Here is a 19,051-nt window from a genome sequence, read left to right as displayed (position 1 = left end):
TTCAAACACTTTGGTTTGGTTCATCTTCGATCAATAACGGTAGGCATAATTATATAATTAAAAAAATTACCGTTTACCGTATTTGTATGAATAAACAACGTGCAGTCTTATCACCTACAACACCTCATCAAGAAACGACCTTCATTAGTAATTTATATATAGGATGACGTAAGACTTCTTCCTCTGTGTTCATTGGCTACTATAATTACGTGACCAATGGGAACACTCCTTTTCCCGAAACATAATTTTAAAAATAATAAGCAATATAAAGTTTATAAAATCTTAGAATAAATAAATAAACCCGTAAAAATCAAGAAACAGACAGTATCCTTATCCTTGGGAGTCACATTGTTTTTCTATCATATCTTTTAGTAATCATAAATTAGGTAAGGTTATCATTCGAAACACTCAAAATTCATCATCTGGAAACCTTATTAGAAATTAATTTCTTCAACTATGCTAATGTTTCTAATATTATCATCCCTTTAATAATACCACCACATGTATGTGTAGACTGCTTGTTCATATACAATAATTTGTTACCTGACTATACACATACGTTTGAATGCAATCCTCTGAGAATCGAGAGCTTGACTGTTAAAAGGACTTTGATGGGGAGTTTACCACATCTGAAAACATTCAGAGTATGAATCCCAGTAGCAATACTTTTATTGAACACCTGGTTGATTTCATGCAATCAGTAATTTAATATCGTTTGGTTTTGTTAGAGTTCTAATACGGAACACTTTTACAGTCTCTCAGCTTGTTAATTAATATTGAACATTAATTCTATTAAGTTTTATCTGACTGGTACATGCATTATCTCAATTTTCCTGGCAAAAATCGAAAACTCTTTAAGATTTCTCTCAAATATAGATGTCTTTAATTGCTCACATTTTAATATACAAGCAGAGTTCTTCAACATCCAAAATATATCTTGCAGCAGTAAATTTAAATTACACGTTTTAAAAAGGTAAAACAATATACATCTCATTATATAGCTAATTTATTCTTTATTCAACTCGAATAGCTTTAATATTATAAAAACAATACATTTCTAAAGCACTAAACATTAAACAGAACTGCGAAAATCATTGCATCCACTCTTAATGCATATTAACTTTCAATAGAAATTTATGGACAGCAACAGCTGAAAAACCTGAAAGATTTGATATAAAAGACTTTATTACAGAACAAGGAATACACTTAAATATTATACAACCGGTTACATAAACAGGACAGTAATTAAGACCACTGCATCCCATAATAAAACTTTTGAAAAGAGAAACAAATGGTTTTGGAGTTAAAAATCCTCAAATTTACACCTTAATCCTGATCTTCGTCTGAGGAGAGAAAGAAAGAGTGGAGAGATTATTCAATGCATTAAAATACATATGAGCATGAAAGTTAGAAATTACAATTGAAATAAGACGACAAATCACGTTTTGAAAGTGAGACACTAGATGTTACTCTAGAATAGATCTGGAGTTACACCAACATCGGGTGAAATGTGCAGAAATGCAGTGAGACCACCACCAAACCTATACAGAACTGAACTGTGATTTGTTTTCCTATATCATGTACATAGCCTATATTTGCATGTATATCTGTGGACATGACCACTATGTTAATCACATGCAAAAAAAAACCTGATCAAACAAATACACGGAGAAGCTCAAGTATAGACACACCGTAAAAGGGGAGTTTAGATTTTTACATTTGCTGAGCAATTACTATAGAAATTAACTGATGTGCAGCCATGTAACAACAACTTCAAATGTGGTTAATTTGGTTGGAACTGATCTAATATTTATAATATTTAATTCTTATGCAAATACTTAAAAACAAAAGACTAAGCATTATAAGGATGATGCCAGACTTGTGTGAAACCATTTCCTTCAGTTGAAAGAATTAAGTACAAATTTATAAGGTTTTACGTTGAATGCATCATCCAAAAATTACCTTTTTAGCAAAATTTCATGAAATAAAATTAGGTCACACCGGCCACCAAACTCACAAAGCCAGTTTGTTTTGGTGAACTGAATATTTCACCCAAATATAATCTGGAAATGTACTCCCTTTCAGGCCATCCAAGATGTAGATGAGTTTATTTCTTCATCGTTTATGATGGACTTGCTCAGCAGTGAATGGGTGCCATCAGAATGAGTCTCCAAACAGCTGATTAAAAACATCACAATAATCCACTCCATCTTGTGAAGCATCTTTACTTTAAACTTCTGGTTATGTCCTCCATCCATAACATTGCTCTCTCTAATGCAAAAGTCGTCTTGTCTGAATCAGGAGAGAAATATGCTGATATATCAATTATTGATTTCAAATCAAAGCCGTCCAAAACATTTCAAGTAAATATTTTGGAAACTTTTAATGTGAGGCACCATTATTATGGATATTTTGTCTACAAGTGACCATTTAAATTTAAAACATCTTAATGATGGATTTGTTTTTTTGTCAGAAGCCAAAAGCAACAAACAGCTGTTGGCTTCTGTAGACATTAACTGATGGACTGGAGTGGTGTGGATTGCTTGCGATGTTTTTATCAGCTGTTTGGACTCTCATTCTGACGGCACCCATTCACTGCAGAGCATCCATTGCTGAGCAAGTGATGGAACGCTACATTCCTCCAAACCTGATGAAGAAACAAACTCACCTACATCTTGGAAGGCCTGGGAATGAGTAAATCTTCAGCAAATTTTCATGTTTGGGTGAACTATTCCTTTAACCCCAGAAGATGAGTGAAATAATCCCACACAGTGGAAAGACACCCGCAGTGTTAAGTATTACTGCCACACATAACAGCAGATACATACAGTTAAATACTTAGGCATAGATCAGCAGAGCGAGTCACTGTGTTTCCTAAACACACAGCAAATGCTTTTAATACACATGCAATTTCTAACCACAAATATTGGAATTTAAAGAAATAAAACAGATTTTTGGTTTTGGTTAAAGACTACAGAGAGCGTTTTCCTAAGTGATTATTTACCTTTTTGGCATTGGAGGATTTGGGGGATTTGTTTCGGGGAGATTTTCTCAGAGCTGAGTCCAGAGGAGACTTGCCGGCCACCGCCGAGCGCAGGGCACGACTGGCCACGGCGGGAGATTTGCGGGCGCTGTTACGCAGCTTGTTGAGGCCGCGCTGTAGCCTGCTGTCACCACGACCGCTGTTCTTTGGAGTATTTACAACAGAGAACATCACAGATTGCCTTCGCTCGGCCTACAGACAAAAGAAAGTGAGAGAAAACAAATATAGTTCATCTATAAAATGCACTCTTTAACAACATAACATAAAATTACATTTTAGTACATTTGGCATGAGCAATTTTCATAAATTAAGTGATCAAGTTTACTCTCAATTAAAGTCTAGATTAGTAACCACAGATGTCTAATAAAAGTATCTTACCGGCGAGTTTGGAGGTCTGTTTTGACTGTTGCCAAACCTGGCTTTAGGTGTCATTGGTCGCGGGAAGCAACTTGCCAGCTTCTTCATCTGTGAAAACACAATTACTTGTGAACAACATTTTATTAACAGTTTATTAGATTGGTTTAAAGACATTCAGAACTAATTCTGAAATTCTGGTGAAGTACAATGAGTTTTATTATTTCCACAAATTCTGTTTTTTCCCATTTTAATTTTCTGGATTCAGTTTTAATGATTTAATTAAACTTTAATAAACAGAAAGCATGTCTAAAAAAATTTATTAATTGAAATATTTTTTTTTTTTACATTTTAAATCTTTTATGATAATAGGGCCCTAAGAAATGTTTTATTTTCAATAAATTCAGTGTTGTCCATTTAAATTGTTCTGGATTTATAATTTAATACACATTTATCATAAAAAAAGTTAATCAAATATTAACCATTTAATTAACCTTTTAAAATTTAGTCAAATGAAAATTTAACAATTTAGAATTTTAAAATTAACAACAATTCCTTTGGTTTAGTTTTTTTTTTTGCATACAAATCAAAACAATGAAGAAATTACATTTTTTATTTTATAATTATATATTCTATTTTTTTCTTAAAGGTTGTCGTGAAGTGAGCTCAATCAACTGGGATCTATAATTGCCCCTTCACATTTCCTTAAACATTTTTGTCTAAACATGGGTTTTTATATTTTCATACCTCAGGTGTGTCTGGGTCTTGCAGTTGAGAGCCGGGGCGTTTGGGAGCCAGCGGGCTGCGTTTATTTTCTGAGGCACGTAGGTTTGAGCTTGTTTTTTTGAGCTGAGAGGCCCGGTGAGCCGCAGTGCTGGACCGGATCTGACCCGGCAACATGGTGGCGCGCTGGGGCTGGGAGTTGGCAGAGCTCTGGCTCGAACTTGGCGCAAGGGAGAAGCGGCGAGAGTTCAGGGACTCCTGGATCTGACCTGGCATCATGGATGCACGTCGGATCGTCTCATCCGGGTCACCCATTCGCAGGTCATCATCCGTTACAGTGAATGAGGGTCCCAGACTAGGCTGTCGAGGCAGAATGATAGTTTGACTCTGGTCTTCCACAAACAATGCAACAAAAGCGAACTATTCCAAGCTTACCCTAGACTCCAGCGGGTAGCTGCTCTTCAAGTGAGGCAGACAGGCTTTGTTTCGTGCCTGCAGTTCTGCGATGCGCATCCAGTCGTCAGCAGCATGTTCTGGTTCATTCTCCGCTCCGATACAGAACGTACTGGTGGCTATGCAACACACAACATAAGTTATTATATTACTATTTTACTAAGTTATTGTATATATTTTACATATCAATATTACTATAAAATATCAATTATATTTGACAATCATTAAAACAAGAATATTAAAATAAGAAATATTACTATTCTCATACCCTTAATATGAACACGATATTGCGTAGCTACAATTTACTACTAATCAAAGTACCGGCTTTACCGACGAGATGCGCATGACTATTGCATTCGATTAATAAAATAACTTATTTCAGCAAGTTGCCAAGGCAACATTTCTCATTTCATTTACCTGTTGTACTAAAACAACAAAGTAAATCTGAAATAAAATTAATATTTTATCATATAACAAAAAATATAAACTAATAAAAAATATAAATAAAAAACTAACAGCATCTCAATGATAGTAAAAAGTCACTGGTAATTCACTAAGTAACTGTAAGCAATGAGGTCTAATGACAACATTTCACCTCTTGGTGGGCCAACATTGTGCACAGTGCTTCTGCGATATCCAGGCAGACTCTGAAGGGTGTCTGCTTTTGAGAAAGTTGCTGTAGCACTTTCCTCTGAGAGGTCCATGGAGAACGGCCGTGAATGTTGAGCTGCCAAGTTGGGCTGAGATCGGGCAGAGTGCAGACTAGAAAATGACTCATCGCCTTCAGCACTTCCTGATGTCTTCTAAACAAGCAAGAATAAAAGAACCAAAAACACTTTACAACCTTTATGACCCAGTACTAGAGAAAAAAAAAAAAGAGACCTGATAAGGGAGCCACAACAGTAGTAGTACTAGACAAAGAGCATTTTAAGGCAAGTCAGTTTACTAGGGATGTAACGATTCACTCAACTCACAATTGAATATATACATTAAGAACATGTCTCTGAAATGGTTTTCAAAACGGGTCAGAAAATGGTGATAAGAGTTGAGAGAAACTACGATGCGTGTCAGATCCGCGTCACGTTAGCAGCTGCAGCTCTTAAAGAAATAGCAGCCAAAAACAACCTACTCAACCTACTAACCCAGAGGCTGTGATGTCTGTTCATCCAAAAAGAGGAAATCAATAACTTTTATATAGCTGTAAGTGTATATCTGTATTTAGTGTTTGATAACTTTATTCAATTTCTGTATATTTCTGCTGAGGGGCACAGGTAGCCTAGCTAAATATAACATTTATTAATGGGTTCATGTGAAGATTGTTCACTTAAATTGGAAGTTATTTTTAAAGTATTTTTAAAATTGATAGCTCTTAATTATAATGTTTAACGGCTATAGTCAATGGTTAAATATTAGGGGAATTTTTTTTTATAGGGAAACCAGTATTACTTGGTATCAATGATACTGGCCTTCAGTCATAAAAAAAGATGCCATTAAACAAATATTAAATACATGTTGTTTGTACATTCATTTGAAGATTGAATGTGAAATTAGGTGGGATTAATTTCAGAAAAATGTGCGATTAATTAGTCATTTTTTTAAATCAATTGACAGCACTAATATAAATACATAAATTAATAAGTACAAATATACAAAAACATACATAATGAAAATCTTAAAATAGCGTATACTCCAGGTTGGTCCAGCCAAAGTTTCATGTGAAGACCTGACAGTGATTGTGCTGATTGGCTCTAATTTGGAAGGTGGGACTTACTTTACAAATAACTTTTTTTAACCCAATAAAGTGCAGAAGGCAAGTAGAAGGCTGTGCATTTCCTACCTTAGCCATGGTGATGTTGATAACCTGCATAGTATGACGCCTGTGAGCCGAAGCGGTGAGCTTCTTTGCAGAGTCAACCACAAGATCGCCAATGGAAGTGATGCTGGACTCTAGTTTGTGCTCAAAGAAGTCATTGTGGTCCCCTTTACGCATATTGCCTTGTTGACTCATAGGCGTGAAGTAGAGAGTCTCCAGGGATTCAGCCCCCAAGGCACGCCGTTTAGCGGCCAACCGCTCCGAACTACGTACCAGTGGAGTGCTGGATTCACCAGGTATTACCGAACGACTGCCAAATTGGGAAAAAATGTACCATAAATTACCTGGAATACAATGCGAGAAGCTTTTAAGATTGGGTTCATTGCATTACCTGTTAGCGTTGAGCGAATCGTTCAGCTCAAACTCCAAGCTGTCAGTACTGGTGTCCTGCTGTTTCTCCTGGACTCTGGTGTATAGACTGTCTCTGTGTCTCATGTTCTCTTTGTTATTGGTCATCTTCTGCTCTCGCAGTTGCCTGTCAGCAAAGTCCACCTATGACAAGCTCACAATTAGACATGTAACTGGACAGGAAACTCAAAATGCAAAGCTTGATTCAGTCTCATGTCCACATTCTTTAAATATTAAACTGTAAACTAACTTGTGCTTCCAAGCTTTTCACTTTGGCCGCAAGGTTCTTCTCCTTGGTGCTCGCCTGGCCTAGTTCCATGCGAGCCAGTGTCAGTTCCATCTCCAGAGCTTTGACTTCCCTCTTGCTGGCCTCCAACGAATGCTCAAGAGTATTATTCAGCTCCTGAGCCTCCACCAGCAGCTGCTTTTTACCGTTGTAATGATTCTTGGCCTTCTCCACCTGAAGAAGTATAACAAGGGATGTCAAACTGTAGGTTGTCCAAAACAAATTCTCAGAAACATAAACACTCATAAAAGAATCATAGAAAGATCTAATTCAAAACAGACCTGTGCTTTGTAGTGCTCCACTGCTTCCAACTTTGTCTTTAGCTGCTCCAGGAGTTCGTGATTCTGTTCCTCCCACTTTTGGGAAGCCTTTTTAAGAGCAAGGATGGAACCATTTTGCTCCTCTACCTTCAACTCAAGCTCAGCTCGAATCTTTTTGGAGGCGTCACACTCCCTCTGGAGAGACTGGTTGAGAGAACTCAGGTGGTCCCTTTCTTGCCTCACTATCTCCATATTCTGCTGGAACCCGTCAAGTTGACATTTGTCGGCATTAAGCTCAACAATCCTCTTCTCCAGATCTTCCTTTGAGTGTTGGATCTCAATTATATCTTTCTCCTTTTGTTGGCACAGAAGTTCCATCTTCCTTAGCTTCTTATCCAAAGTCTGCAGGAGTTGGTCTTTGTCCGAGACGTCATGACTGGTAGTTTCTAGTTGTCTCTGTAGGATTACAACCTTCTCTTCCAGCACTCTGCGGAGATCATGTTCAGACTGTTTGACCCTTAACTGCTGATCATTTATTTCAGCTTTAAGACAATCTATTTGAGCTTCCCTCTCAGAGGCAAGAGTGGAGGCCTCTAGTATTTTAGCCTGAAGTGAACTTACATCCTTCTCAAGCACCCGAGCCCTTTCTTTAAGGTTATCTTGCTCACAAACCTCCTTTTGAAGCAACAAAAGCTCAGATTCCTTCTGAGAAGCTGTTGTTGTCAACTCTGCCACTTGTGTCTTGAAAGTAGCCAGGTTGTCCTTCAATGTGTTGTGTTCAACCTCTAAAACAGAAATCTCCTGTTGCTTCTGCACTTCATTTTCTTGGTAACTTCGGATTTCATCTTTGAGAGAGGTTACTTGTGTTGATAGGTTGTCTCTTTCCTTTCTCACAATTTCCAAATTCTGCTGGTACTCCTCCAGTTTTTGTTGTTTCTCAACAAGAAGCTCGCCAATCATCTTCTCCAGATCTTCCTTTGAGTGTTGGATCTCAAGGACTTCAGTTGACAAGATTTCTCTTTCCTTTCTCACCATTTCCAAATTCTGCTGGCACTCCGCCAGCTGTTGTTTCTCAACAAGAAGCTCATTAATCTTCTTCTCCAGGTCTTCCTTTGAGTGTTGGATCTCAAGGACATCTTTCTCCTTTTGTTGGCACAGCAGTTCCACCTGTTTTAGCTTCTGATCCAAGGACTGCAAAAGATGGTCTTTGTCCGAGATGCCACAACTGGTAGTTTCTAGTTGTCTCTGTAGGGTTGTAATCTTTTCTTCAAGCACTCTGCGGAGAGCATCTTCAGACTGTTTGGCCCTTAACTGCTTATCATTGATTTCATCTTTAAGAGAACTTATTTGAGCTTCCCTCTCAGAGGCAAGAGTGGAGGCTTCTAGTATTTTAGCTTGAAGTTCTCTTACATCTTTCTCAAGCTCCCGAGACTTTTCTTTAAGGTTCTCTTGTTCGCAAACCTCCTTTTGAAGCAACAAAAGCTCAGATTCCTTCTGAGAAGCTGTTGTTGTCAACTCTGCCACTTGTGTCTTGAAATTAGCCAGGTTGTCCTTCAATGTGTTGTGTTCAACCTCTAAAACAGAAATCTCCTGTTGCTTCTGCACTTCATTTTCTTGGTAACTTCGGATTTCATCTTTGAGAGAGGTTACTTGTGTTGATAGGTTGTCTCTTTCCTTTCTCACAATTTCCAAATTCTGCTGGTACTCCTCCAGTTTTTGTTGTTTCTCAACAAGAAGCTCACCAATCATCTTCTCCAGATCTTCCTTTGAGTGTTGGATCTCAAGGACTTCAGTTGACAAGATTTCTCTTTCCTTTCTCACCATTTCCAAATTCTGCTGGCACTCCGCCAGCTGTTGTTTCTCAACAAGAAGCTCATTAATCTTCTTCTCCAGGTCTTCCTTTGAGTGTTGGATCTCAAGGACATCTTTCTCCTTTTGTTGGCACAGCAGTTCCACCTGTTTTAGCTTCTGATCCAAGGACTGCAAAAGATGGTCTTTGTCCGAGATGTCACAACTGGTAGTTTCTAGTTGTCTCTGTAGGGTTGTAATCTTTTCTTCAAGCACTCTGCGGAGATCATCTTCAGACTGTTTGGCCCTTAACTGCTTATCATTGATTTCATCTTTAAGAGAACTTATTTGAGCTTCCCTCTCAGAGACAAGAGTGGAGGCTTCTAGTATTTTAGCTTGAAGTTCTCTTACATCTTTCTCAAGCTCCCGAGACTTTTCTTTAAGGTTCTCTTGTTGGCAAACCTCCTTTTGAAGCAACAAAAGCTCAGATTCCTTCTGAGAAGCTGTTGTTGTCAACTCTGCCACTTGTGTCTTGAAAGTAGCCAGGTTCTCCTTTAATGTGTTGCGTTCAACCTCTAAAACAGAAATCTCCTGTTGCTTCTGCACTTCACTTTCCTGGTAATGTCGGATTTCATCTTTGAGTGAGGTTACTTCAGTTGATAGGCTGTCTCTGTCCTTTCTCACTGTTTCCAAATTCTGCTGGCACTCTACCAGCTGTTGTTTCTCAACAACAAGCTCGCCAATGTTCTTCTCCAAGTCCTCTTTTACCTGATGGACATCTTTCTCCTTTTGCTGGCACAGCAGATCCATCTGCTTCAGCTTCTGATCTAAAGTCTGCAGAAGTTGGTCTTTGTCCGAGACGTCTCGATTGGCAGTTTCCAGTTGTGCCTGAAGGGTTTCAACCTTCTCTTCCAGCACTTTGCGGAGATCATCTTCAGTCTGTTTAGACTTCAACTGATCTGTCAACTGATCTTGAAGAGAATTAACACAAGCCTCCCTCTCAGAGGCTAGTGTAGAGAGCTCTAGGATTTTAGCTTCAAGGTCATTAACTGTTCTATCAAGTTCCTCACGCTTGGCAGTCTCAAGCTCCCGAGCCTTTTCTCTAAGGCTCTCTTGCTGGTGAAGCTTATCTTGAAGCAAGACAAGTTCAGAATGTTTCTGTGAAGCTGCAGTTGTTTCCTCCACCAACTTCTTCTCAAGGACAGCCACGTTCTCCTTTAACATGTTGCGTTCAACTTCTAAAACGGATATCACCTGTTGCTTCTGCACTTCAGTGTCCTGGTAGCCACAAATTTCCTCTTTAAGAGAAGTTACATCAGTTGACAAGTGGTCTCTTTCCTTCCTTAATATTTCCAAATTCTGCTGGCACTCAGAAAGCTGTTGCGTCTCAACATGTAGCTCAACAATCCTCTTCTGCAGTTCCTCTTTTGCCTGATGCGTTTCAAGGACATCTTTCTCTTTTTGAAGGAAAAGCCCTTCCATCTCTTTGAGCGTTTGATCCAAAGAGCCCAGCAGTTTGTCTTTATCCACAGCACAACGATTGACTGTCTCCAGTTCTCCTTGTAGTGTGCCAACCTTCTGCTCCAATTCTCTGCGAAGATCATCTTCAGACTGTTTGGCACGCGATTGTTGATCCTTCATCTCATTTTGAAGGGAAATTACTTGTGCCTCTCTCTGAGAGGCAAGAGTGGAGACCTCTACAATTTTGGCTTGTAGCTCGCTCACCTTTTTCTCAAACTCTTCACGCTTGACTGCCTCAAGCTCCAGATCATTTTCTCTTAGGGTCGCTTGATGGGAAAGCTCCTGTTGAAGCAAGAGGAGTTCAGATTCCTTTTGGGAAGCTGTATTTGTCACCTCCAACAATTGGTTCTGAAGAGCAGACAAGTTTTCCTTCAAAACATTGTAATCAGCCTGTAACACAGACATTTCTTGTTGGGAACGGCAGATTTCTTCTTGGAGAGATGATACCTTAGTGGACAGATGGTCTCTTTCTTTTCTCAGCATTTCAAAATTCTGCTGGCACTCATCCAGTTGTTGTTTCTGCTCAATAATCCTCCTTTCCAGGTCTTCCTTTGCTTGGTGCATCTCAGTAACATCTTTCTCTTTTTGTTGGCACAGCAATTCCACCTGCATCAGCTTCTGATTTAAAGACTGCAGAAGATGGTCTTTGTCTGCAGCATCATGACTGGCAGTATTTAGTAGTTCCTGTAGATTTCCAATCTTCTCCTTCAGCTCATTGCGTAGATCATCTTCACACTGCTTGGCCCTCAATTGTTGATCCTTCATCTCATCTTGAAGAGAACTCAGACAAGCTTCTCTCTCTGAGGCAAGAGAGCTTACCTCCAGGATTGTAGCCTGAAGTTCACTCACAGTCCTCTCAAGCTCCTCACGTCTGGCTTTCTCAAGCTCCTGAGCTTTTTCTCTGAGGGTTTCTTGATGACAAAGCTCCTGTTGAAGCAAGTGGAGCTCAGATTCCTTCTGTGAAGCTGTACCTGTCACCTCAGACAACTGGTTCTGAATAGAAGTCATGTTTTCCTTCAACACCTTGTGTTGTGCCTCTAAAACAGACAATTCTTGCTGTTTCTGCACTTCATTTTCACTGTAACGGCAGAGCTGCTCTTTAAGAGATGCTACCTCCGCTGAGAGAACCAGCATTTCTTCTTGTTTTTCTGAAGCAATTGAAGAAGCAGAGTCAAGCTCTTGCTGAAGTTTCTTAACAGTGTCCTCATGCTCTTTGCAATTTGATTTGATCATTTCATTTATTTCAATATTTTGTTCCTTTACAAGCTTCAGCTCGTGGTCTACATGGTCATACTCGTTCCTCAGATTTCTGATTTCTTCATCTTTTAGGGAAATCTGTTGGGACAGATCCAAAATTTGTGTTTGGAGGCTCTTGATTTTGGTCAAAGCCTGACTAACCTTGTTCTCCTCCTCTGTTTTCTCCTGTCTGAGAATATTTATTTGCTCCTGAAGGTCTCCAATGGATTGCAGATGCTCATCAAGATCTTGCTGCAGTGTGCATGCCTCCTTTTTCAGGGATTCATTTTCTTGCACCACTTTCTGATGATCTTGCAGCTTCTTCTCATAATCCTGAACTGTGGCTCTGGCACTTTGCAAGTCAATAATAAGGGCATTCAGAGCATCCTGCTGTGATGCTCTGTCCACTTCCAAACCCTGGATCTCCACATGCAAAGTGTGAACCATCTTATCTAAAGAGGCTACCTTCCCCTCCAGCTCCTCTCTCTGTTGGCGTAGGTCTGCAGAAATTTTGATCTCTGCTGTCAACTGCACTTCCACCTGTTGCAGGCGAGAGACGTCAGTTTCCAGAGCTGATATTTGTGTGGTGAGCATTTCCTTCTGTGTCTGTAAAGCCTCCTGCAGTGTTTCTCTCTCCAAACGGATGCTATTGATAGACTGCTCCAGATCGAACACCACCATTTGGAGTCTTTTGGTTTCCTTTTCAAAAGAGCCTCTCTCCTCAGCCAACAAAGCCTCAACTTCTGCCTTTTCCTTCTCAAGACAGGAAATAGTATCCTGAAGCTGAGTAAGTTTAAGAGTCAGATCTGCCAACTCTTGTGTAAGCTTCTCCCACTGAGAAAATCAAAAAGAGATAAAAAAATATTAATCAAAACTAGACAACTCCAGTAAGATGTTTTCAGCTCAGTATTTAACTGTTTTATCTTATAATATTTCTCATTTCACAGTGAATTCATATACTGGTACTGCAAGAACATGATGTGAGCTTCAGACTCTGATTAACCAAGCTGGTATTATTATTTTTTACCGTCTTGCATTTAAACTAAAGGCAGAGCTGATGAAAATGTTCAATAACAAATTTGGTTTGATATTGAAGACAAGGTGAAAAATGTGCATCTTAACAATGATTAATACATGATTAAAAATAAAAACACAGTTAATGAAATGACTAGAATTTTTCTTTTTTAATAATTGACTAGAAATTAACTCCGATTGGTAAATGCTGTAGAAATATTGGCAATGTTAGGTCATGTAAACCTTATTGTTTACTAATAAGTCTAATAAATTTGCAACAACGTAATCATAATATCACACATTAAATCTTGTGATGCAAAAAAGGATGCAAATGAACTTAAACTTAAGTAATACAAGCACTAGGCTGAATAACAGTCCCATTGTGGATGCACTCTTTCTGCAACATCAAACTAATAAATAAAAATATTAAAATTTGTCACAAAAAAAAAAAACATTTAAAGAAATGTACAGATAGACAGAACATCTCACCTCCATGATGGGCCCCAAAACCTCTCCTTTCTCTTGAGATTGAGCTTTCTGTAGTTCATCCTCCAGAACGGAGATCTTTCCCTGAAGTATCTGAACTTGCTCACTCAGACTCTCCTGCACGAAGAGAAAAAAAAAAAAAAAGAGAAAACCAGAACACAGATTAATGCCAGAGAGTACAAAGCATACAGAACATGATTAATATGATAAGAATAATGATTGCTTTCCAATATGTAAGAAATTATCTACCTTGTGTGTGACAGCCTCATTTAGCTCCTTCTCCAGAAACTCTTTTCTGCTCTTCCACTCAGTCTGTGCCGATTCGTGAGCCAGTGTGAGTTTGGCAACTTCCTCCTCAGCTCTTGCCAGCTGAGCGAAGGTGTTTCGCACCTGATGGGACCAGAGACAGGTAGAAATGATCTGATCTGATCATTATTTTAAGCAGGACTTCAAAACAAGGAACCAGCATTTCACCTGTGCAGTAAGTGTTCCATTCTCCTCAGTCAGTTCATCAATCTTTCTCTCTTTTTGGGAGTTGTCTGTTTTTAAGTCTTGGCATTGCTTTAGAACCTCATGCACTCTGTGGAGAAGACTGTACAAGAAAAATTTTCCAGTTGGGTTTCCAGTAATTTTTTCAATTAATTACTGGAAACCCAAATTTAACCTTTAGTGCACCTCACCTCTCGTTCTTCTCCTGGAGCTCCAGCAGTGAGGCTTTATGGTCGTTCTCCAGCTCTCCTTGTTCCCGCAGCATTCGCTCCACCCTGTGCTGTAACTGCGATATCACACCCTCTGTGTGCAAAAGAGGGAAAAAAGTTCAACAAGTTCATCAGACCACCACATTATGTCTCATTCACTCCAGGCAGCATAATAAAATTAAAAGAAACATAGTGATGGATGGGTAGATCTTTGGTACCCTTCTCTGAGATGATGCTGATCTGATTGGCCAGTTCTTTCTCTATTTCGTCTCTCACGTCTCCCTCATGTGCCAATTCTTTCCGGAGTTTCTTCAGCTGGAAATGCGGCGTGCTCATTACATCCTGTACTGGAGATCTGGAGATCAATAATGTAAAGGTATTCTTTAAGAATTTATCATTCAGTAAACGATCACATGCAACTCTACGCGTTTACAACATCAAGCAACATTTCTGTCTTCCCTGAAACTAAAATATTCCAAAATCAGTAAATATTTCAAGCTTAAAATACTCTTCTATCATTGAGTTACGCTTAATCTGTGCATGTGTGCTGATAATGTTGATTACCACAAAACTAGCTTTTTTTAATTAAGGAAAAAAAGATCATGGTTATGGCAAGGCATTCATAATCGAAGTGAACCAATTTTGAAGGTTTTAAATCAGAAAGTTTATAAAAAAGATGAATAAGATAAATTATTTTGTTAAAATTTAAACATAATATTTGAGCTGTAGCCATGTTTAAATAATTTTAGGATTTATGACATTGCACAGAAAATAACTTTTTATAACCAAACGTTTAAAAAATAAATTTATTGATTTAGTTAATAAAAATAATAAAACAGAAAGTGTGGAAATTCATTTTTTGTGGTATTCAATAATATGAGCTTAACTTGCAATTGAACCCAGAATATTCCTTTATATTTGAACATATAAAAAGTCAGTTATATTAATCAATAAAATACTGATTTTAATGTAAATCTACATTTTCTATAGCATTGCCTTATTCGTCACCATAAAATTACAACTTTTAAAGCAGTGACTTATTTAACCTTTTTTATGGTTTTAGTCAAGAAGCTGCTTTGTCCTTCAGCAAATAAACGCACTGACCTGTCCGAGCTGGAAGCCACAGTACAAAGCTCTTGAAACTGAACTCTGGGAGGCCGTTGGAACCGGCCGACGATCGGAGACTCATCATCTGTGTATAACAGCGAGCTGCTTCCACTGCTAGAGTCCACATCGTTCATAAAAGCTACAGAGAGCAAGCATGTGAGAGATAGATGATTAATAGACGAGAGTAGATTTCATTTAATATTATCCAATTCACTAAGCATCGTGATTACTTACAGTCTTGGACTAGAAACTGATCAAGGCCTTCGTCTAAAGAGAGACCATCAGCATCATCTTTTACAAAACGAAACATGGATGTAACTTCCGACTGACACAGACAGAGAAAGAGAGATAAATAAGAACCTATGTTAGAGAGAGACAATCTTAAAATCCAATTTTTATTGCAGTAACACTAGATATGGAGCTAAGAAAAGCAAAGCATCTAGTAAGTGACAGAGTACGGTCCTTAGTAAACACTCACCTCTACATTTGAATCCATGGGGAGCAGAAGGCCCTTTTTAAAAGAGCAGTAACAAAGCAAAAGTGCCACCTGCGCACAAACATTAACACAAATAAGTGCACATTTGATCTGCATATCATTAAAGGAACAATTCATCCAAGAAATAAGCTTGGTATAAGTGACCACAGTCACAAAAATGTAGTGAACTCAGCAAAGGTAATTGCTTAAATTTTGGTCTGTTCCTCACACAAAGTTTCAGAAAACTTAGAATATAGGAGGATAAGTCAGTCTTACGAACAACTTTAATGTTGCTTTGTTATTAAAGCTTGACAACATGCGAGTACATAATGAGATGATTTAGTTTTTGTTACGCAAAAACATTTCCACACGTGCAGCATAAATACAAAGTCATGATTAGCATGTCATTTGCAATGGGTTTACAATCTTTTTGATACCACAGACCCCAAATATGACCACTCATGCAATCAGACGACCATCCTAATTATTGTTTTGCAGTATTGTTAATTACAATATTATTATTAATGTATTAATTTAAGTATTATTACTTATTTTTACGTATTACTACTACTTAATTAGTCGAAGTAATTTTCTAGTCTATTTTAATGTATTTACTTTGACATCATATTATTATAATTTCCATTTATTTAATGTTTTTATCGTTTATTTATTTAATTTGAGCACAAATGAATACCTTAGCAAGCTGAAGCTCCAGGTCAATCCCTCCACTGATCTTCTGTAAGATGAGGGAACTTTGTCTTTTGGTGAAATGAACATCATCTGTACATGCAAGACAGAAGTTGTAAGCAAGGAAATATTATCTCAAGAGCATTTTTGTATTAAAATACACACACATATACTAATCGAGCATTATTATCTATGACAGCTGATGCAAAGCCAGAGATACAGAACATAAGCATCAAATTGTAAAAAGACAACAATTTGAAACTCACCATGCAAAACACTGAAAATGATTTCCACTATCTTGTAAAGGGATAAAGTCTTAAAATCCTCAGTGTTCTCCATGCCCCTTCTAAAGTAACAGATAATGCATTCGTCAGAAGTAAACAGGGTTAGTGCAAGTTCCATATTTACCATCCAAGAGTATCAAAATGGCAACTCACAGTTTAAAGCAGATCTTCAGGAGTCGAATCCCATCTCTCATGGGAACGAACTCCCAGATGGGCTTCTCTGGAAACATGGTATTCATCTGTCAAAAGAGCAACAGTCACTACAAACATCTTATAGAAGAAACATTAAGTGTTTTAGACTATAAAACCAACATGTCAACAGACTAAATACCGGTGACTAACAATATCTTTTATTTGTCAGTTCTTTGAATCACGGTAAACAAAAGTTCAAGTTAAGTTCAAGTTCAAGCTGAGCTTTATTGTCATTCTGCTACATGTGTGGACATATCGTCGTGTCTCGCAAGACCACGGTGCTACATACTAGTTAAACATAAGATAAACATACAACAATGCAAGTATAAGAGAGAAAAACAATAGAGCATCTAACTATACATATACTATAACTACTATACCTAGTTGCCTAGACATACACAAACTGAGACTGTACAAGAACTTTACATAAATACTGTACATTAAATTATGCCTAAATAAATACATTTTGTACATTAAATTCTTACCCATGCCAAGAGCGGTCCCGCCTTGCTCATATTAAACTTCATGGCGGACTCTATAAAAAAACATATTTTGAAATTATGCTACAGCAAATAATGTCAATGTATAAACAAATCAATGTATAATATCCAGTGACATTCCTGTTGTGATCATACCTGGAAAACATCACACAGACTAATAAGTGTGCTTACTGTTTACACTTGGATTGTTACACTGTTGGATAAAAGATACTATAACAGGCCAAAGTGCACTTTTCTAAGGATATACAGCATAACATTTGTATATTTTAATGGTAAATTATCACATATGTTTTAAATCACAAACACATATCTATTGTAAAATATGGTGAATATCAATAGCCTTTATATAAACTTGCCAAAAGTGTTAAACAGTGCAAATAAATGCAATATAATAATATCTGCAGGATAATCACATTCAACAAGTTAACTGTATTTTGATTTGTTTGTTTACTCTGTAAGTTTGCCCGCTAACTGTCTCGCAGTTTAAACTAGTACATATCATCGTGGCATAAACACTGCCCTCATAAAAGGCTGAATATAATTATTATACATTAATGAATTCAATGTTTTTACCGTGATTCGAGGGTGAGATGAAGGAAAGACACGCATCGAAACATCAGCTGAAACGTTTTCAAATTCAAACTCCCTGCGTTGACTGTTTCCGAACCGTTCTCATTGGCTGACTCAAATCAAAGTAGCCAATGAAAACGCAGCTTCTTCAGCAACGCCCCTGTAGGGTTTGCAAACGCATCCCGCCAAACTCACAGAAGAAGAAGAACGCCCCTGTAGTTTTTCAAAATCTACATATTTTGCTGTCGTTATAAAACGCCAAAAAGTCATATATTCCACTTATAGTTTTAGAGATTTGAAAAGATAAAGTTTATAGTCATGTCTAATGATAAAACAGACAAAGTACGTACGAAAAAGAACCCGTCCGAAAAACGAGCGAACTACATCTCCCAGAATGCAATACTATACTTATGGTTTTCATGGTAACTTGCTATGAGTAAAGAACACTTAAAATGTACGATGAGAATTTTTTTTTAATTACTAATTTATTTTGGGTTAACATTTTAATTGCCATTGTATGTAAATCCGCATTTTTTTGCTCTATGGTCTTAATCTTCTTTTCGAGATTAATCAGTTTTGCATCGTATTGTAATTTGTAGTTATTAATCTTGTTTTCTGGAGGCTGGAACATGTTTGGATCTCCAGCTGATTTTCATTTAGGAGCTCAACACAGTTTCAGGTGTGTTTCTACAGTTCATACTTTAATCGTTTGAAAGTTTTGCTTAATTCAAATAACGTTAGCTCATTAAACTCCTTAATTTTCACGTCAGCATTAATGTTAATCGAAACGTATTTATTGTTCCTAAATGAGGCACATCGAGTGAAACATGATAGAATTGTCAGAAATATAAACGAGTCGTTCTTTTGATTCGGATCTTTCCAGTGAATCGGTTCAGAACCGAGCAGGTTTGGTGTGAAACCCTTTATTAACATATAAAGCAGATATGTTGCTAACAAAAATAAAAATATGTAATTAATATTTTTTAATTACATATTAAAAAATATTATTTTTTTAATATGTAAAAAAGATGTTCAGGTTTTATCAGGAGTGAAACATATAATATCCTAAGAGTGTTACTAAAATTGTACATTTTAATAAATCTGATGTTTACTAAATCCCACAGATCCAAATTTCAGGATCTTTTTTGCTTTT

General features: G+C 37.5%; 1 protein-coding gene across 1 annotated transcript; it reads right to left on the bottom strand.

Annotated features, from left to right (window-relative positions):
- Positions 1-596: 596 nt before the first annotated feature.
- On the bottom strand, positions 597-17,985 carry LOC306854207 (uncharacterized protein). The gene is made up of 24 exons (XM_079392039.1): positions 17,902-17,985; positions 17,464-17,521; positions 17,314-17,363; positions 16,790-16,875; positions 16,619-16,698; positions 16,360-16,445; positions 15,669-15,737; positions 15,425-15,515; positions 15,188-15,329; positions 14,302-14,438; positions 14,066-14,177; positions 13,860-13,977; positions 13,635-13,775; positions 13,389-13,502; positions 7,362-12,719; positions 7,045-7,254; positions 6,778-6,938; positions 6,411-6,696; positions 5,169-5,376; positions 4,556-4,692; positions 4,145-4,480; positions 3,422-3,508; positions 3,005-3,235; positions 597-1,343 (listed from the first exon to the last, which is right to left on the bottom strand). The coding sequence occupies exons 3-24, from the start codon at positions 17,353-17,355 to the stop codon at positions 1,320-1,322; spliced, it is 8,256 nt and encodes a 2,751-aa protein (XP_079248165.1). The 5' UTR covers positions 17,356-17,363; positions 17,464-17,521; positions 17,902-17,985; the 3' UTR covers positions 597-1,319.
- Between the last annotated feature and the right edge of the window lie 1,066 nt (positions 17,986-19,051).

The sequence above is a fragment of the Barbus barbus genome, assembly GCF_936440315.1.
Source record: "Barbus barbus genome assembly, chromosome: 34".
In the NCBI taxonomy this organism is placed as follows: Eukaryota; Metazoa; Chordata; class Actinopteri; order Cypriniformes; family Cyprinidae; genus Barbus; species Barbus barbus.
Note: the sequence above shows the minus strand (reverse complement) of the source record. Positions and strands in the feature narration are given on the sequence as shown.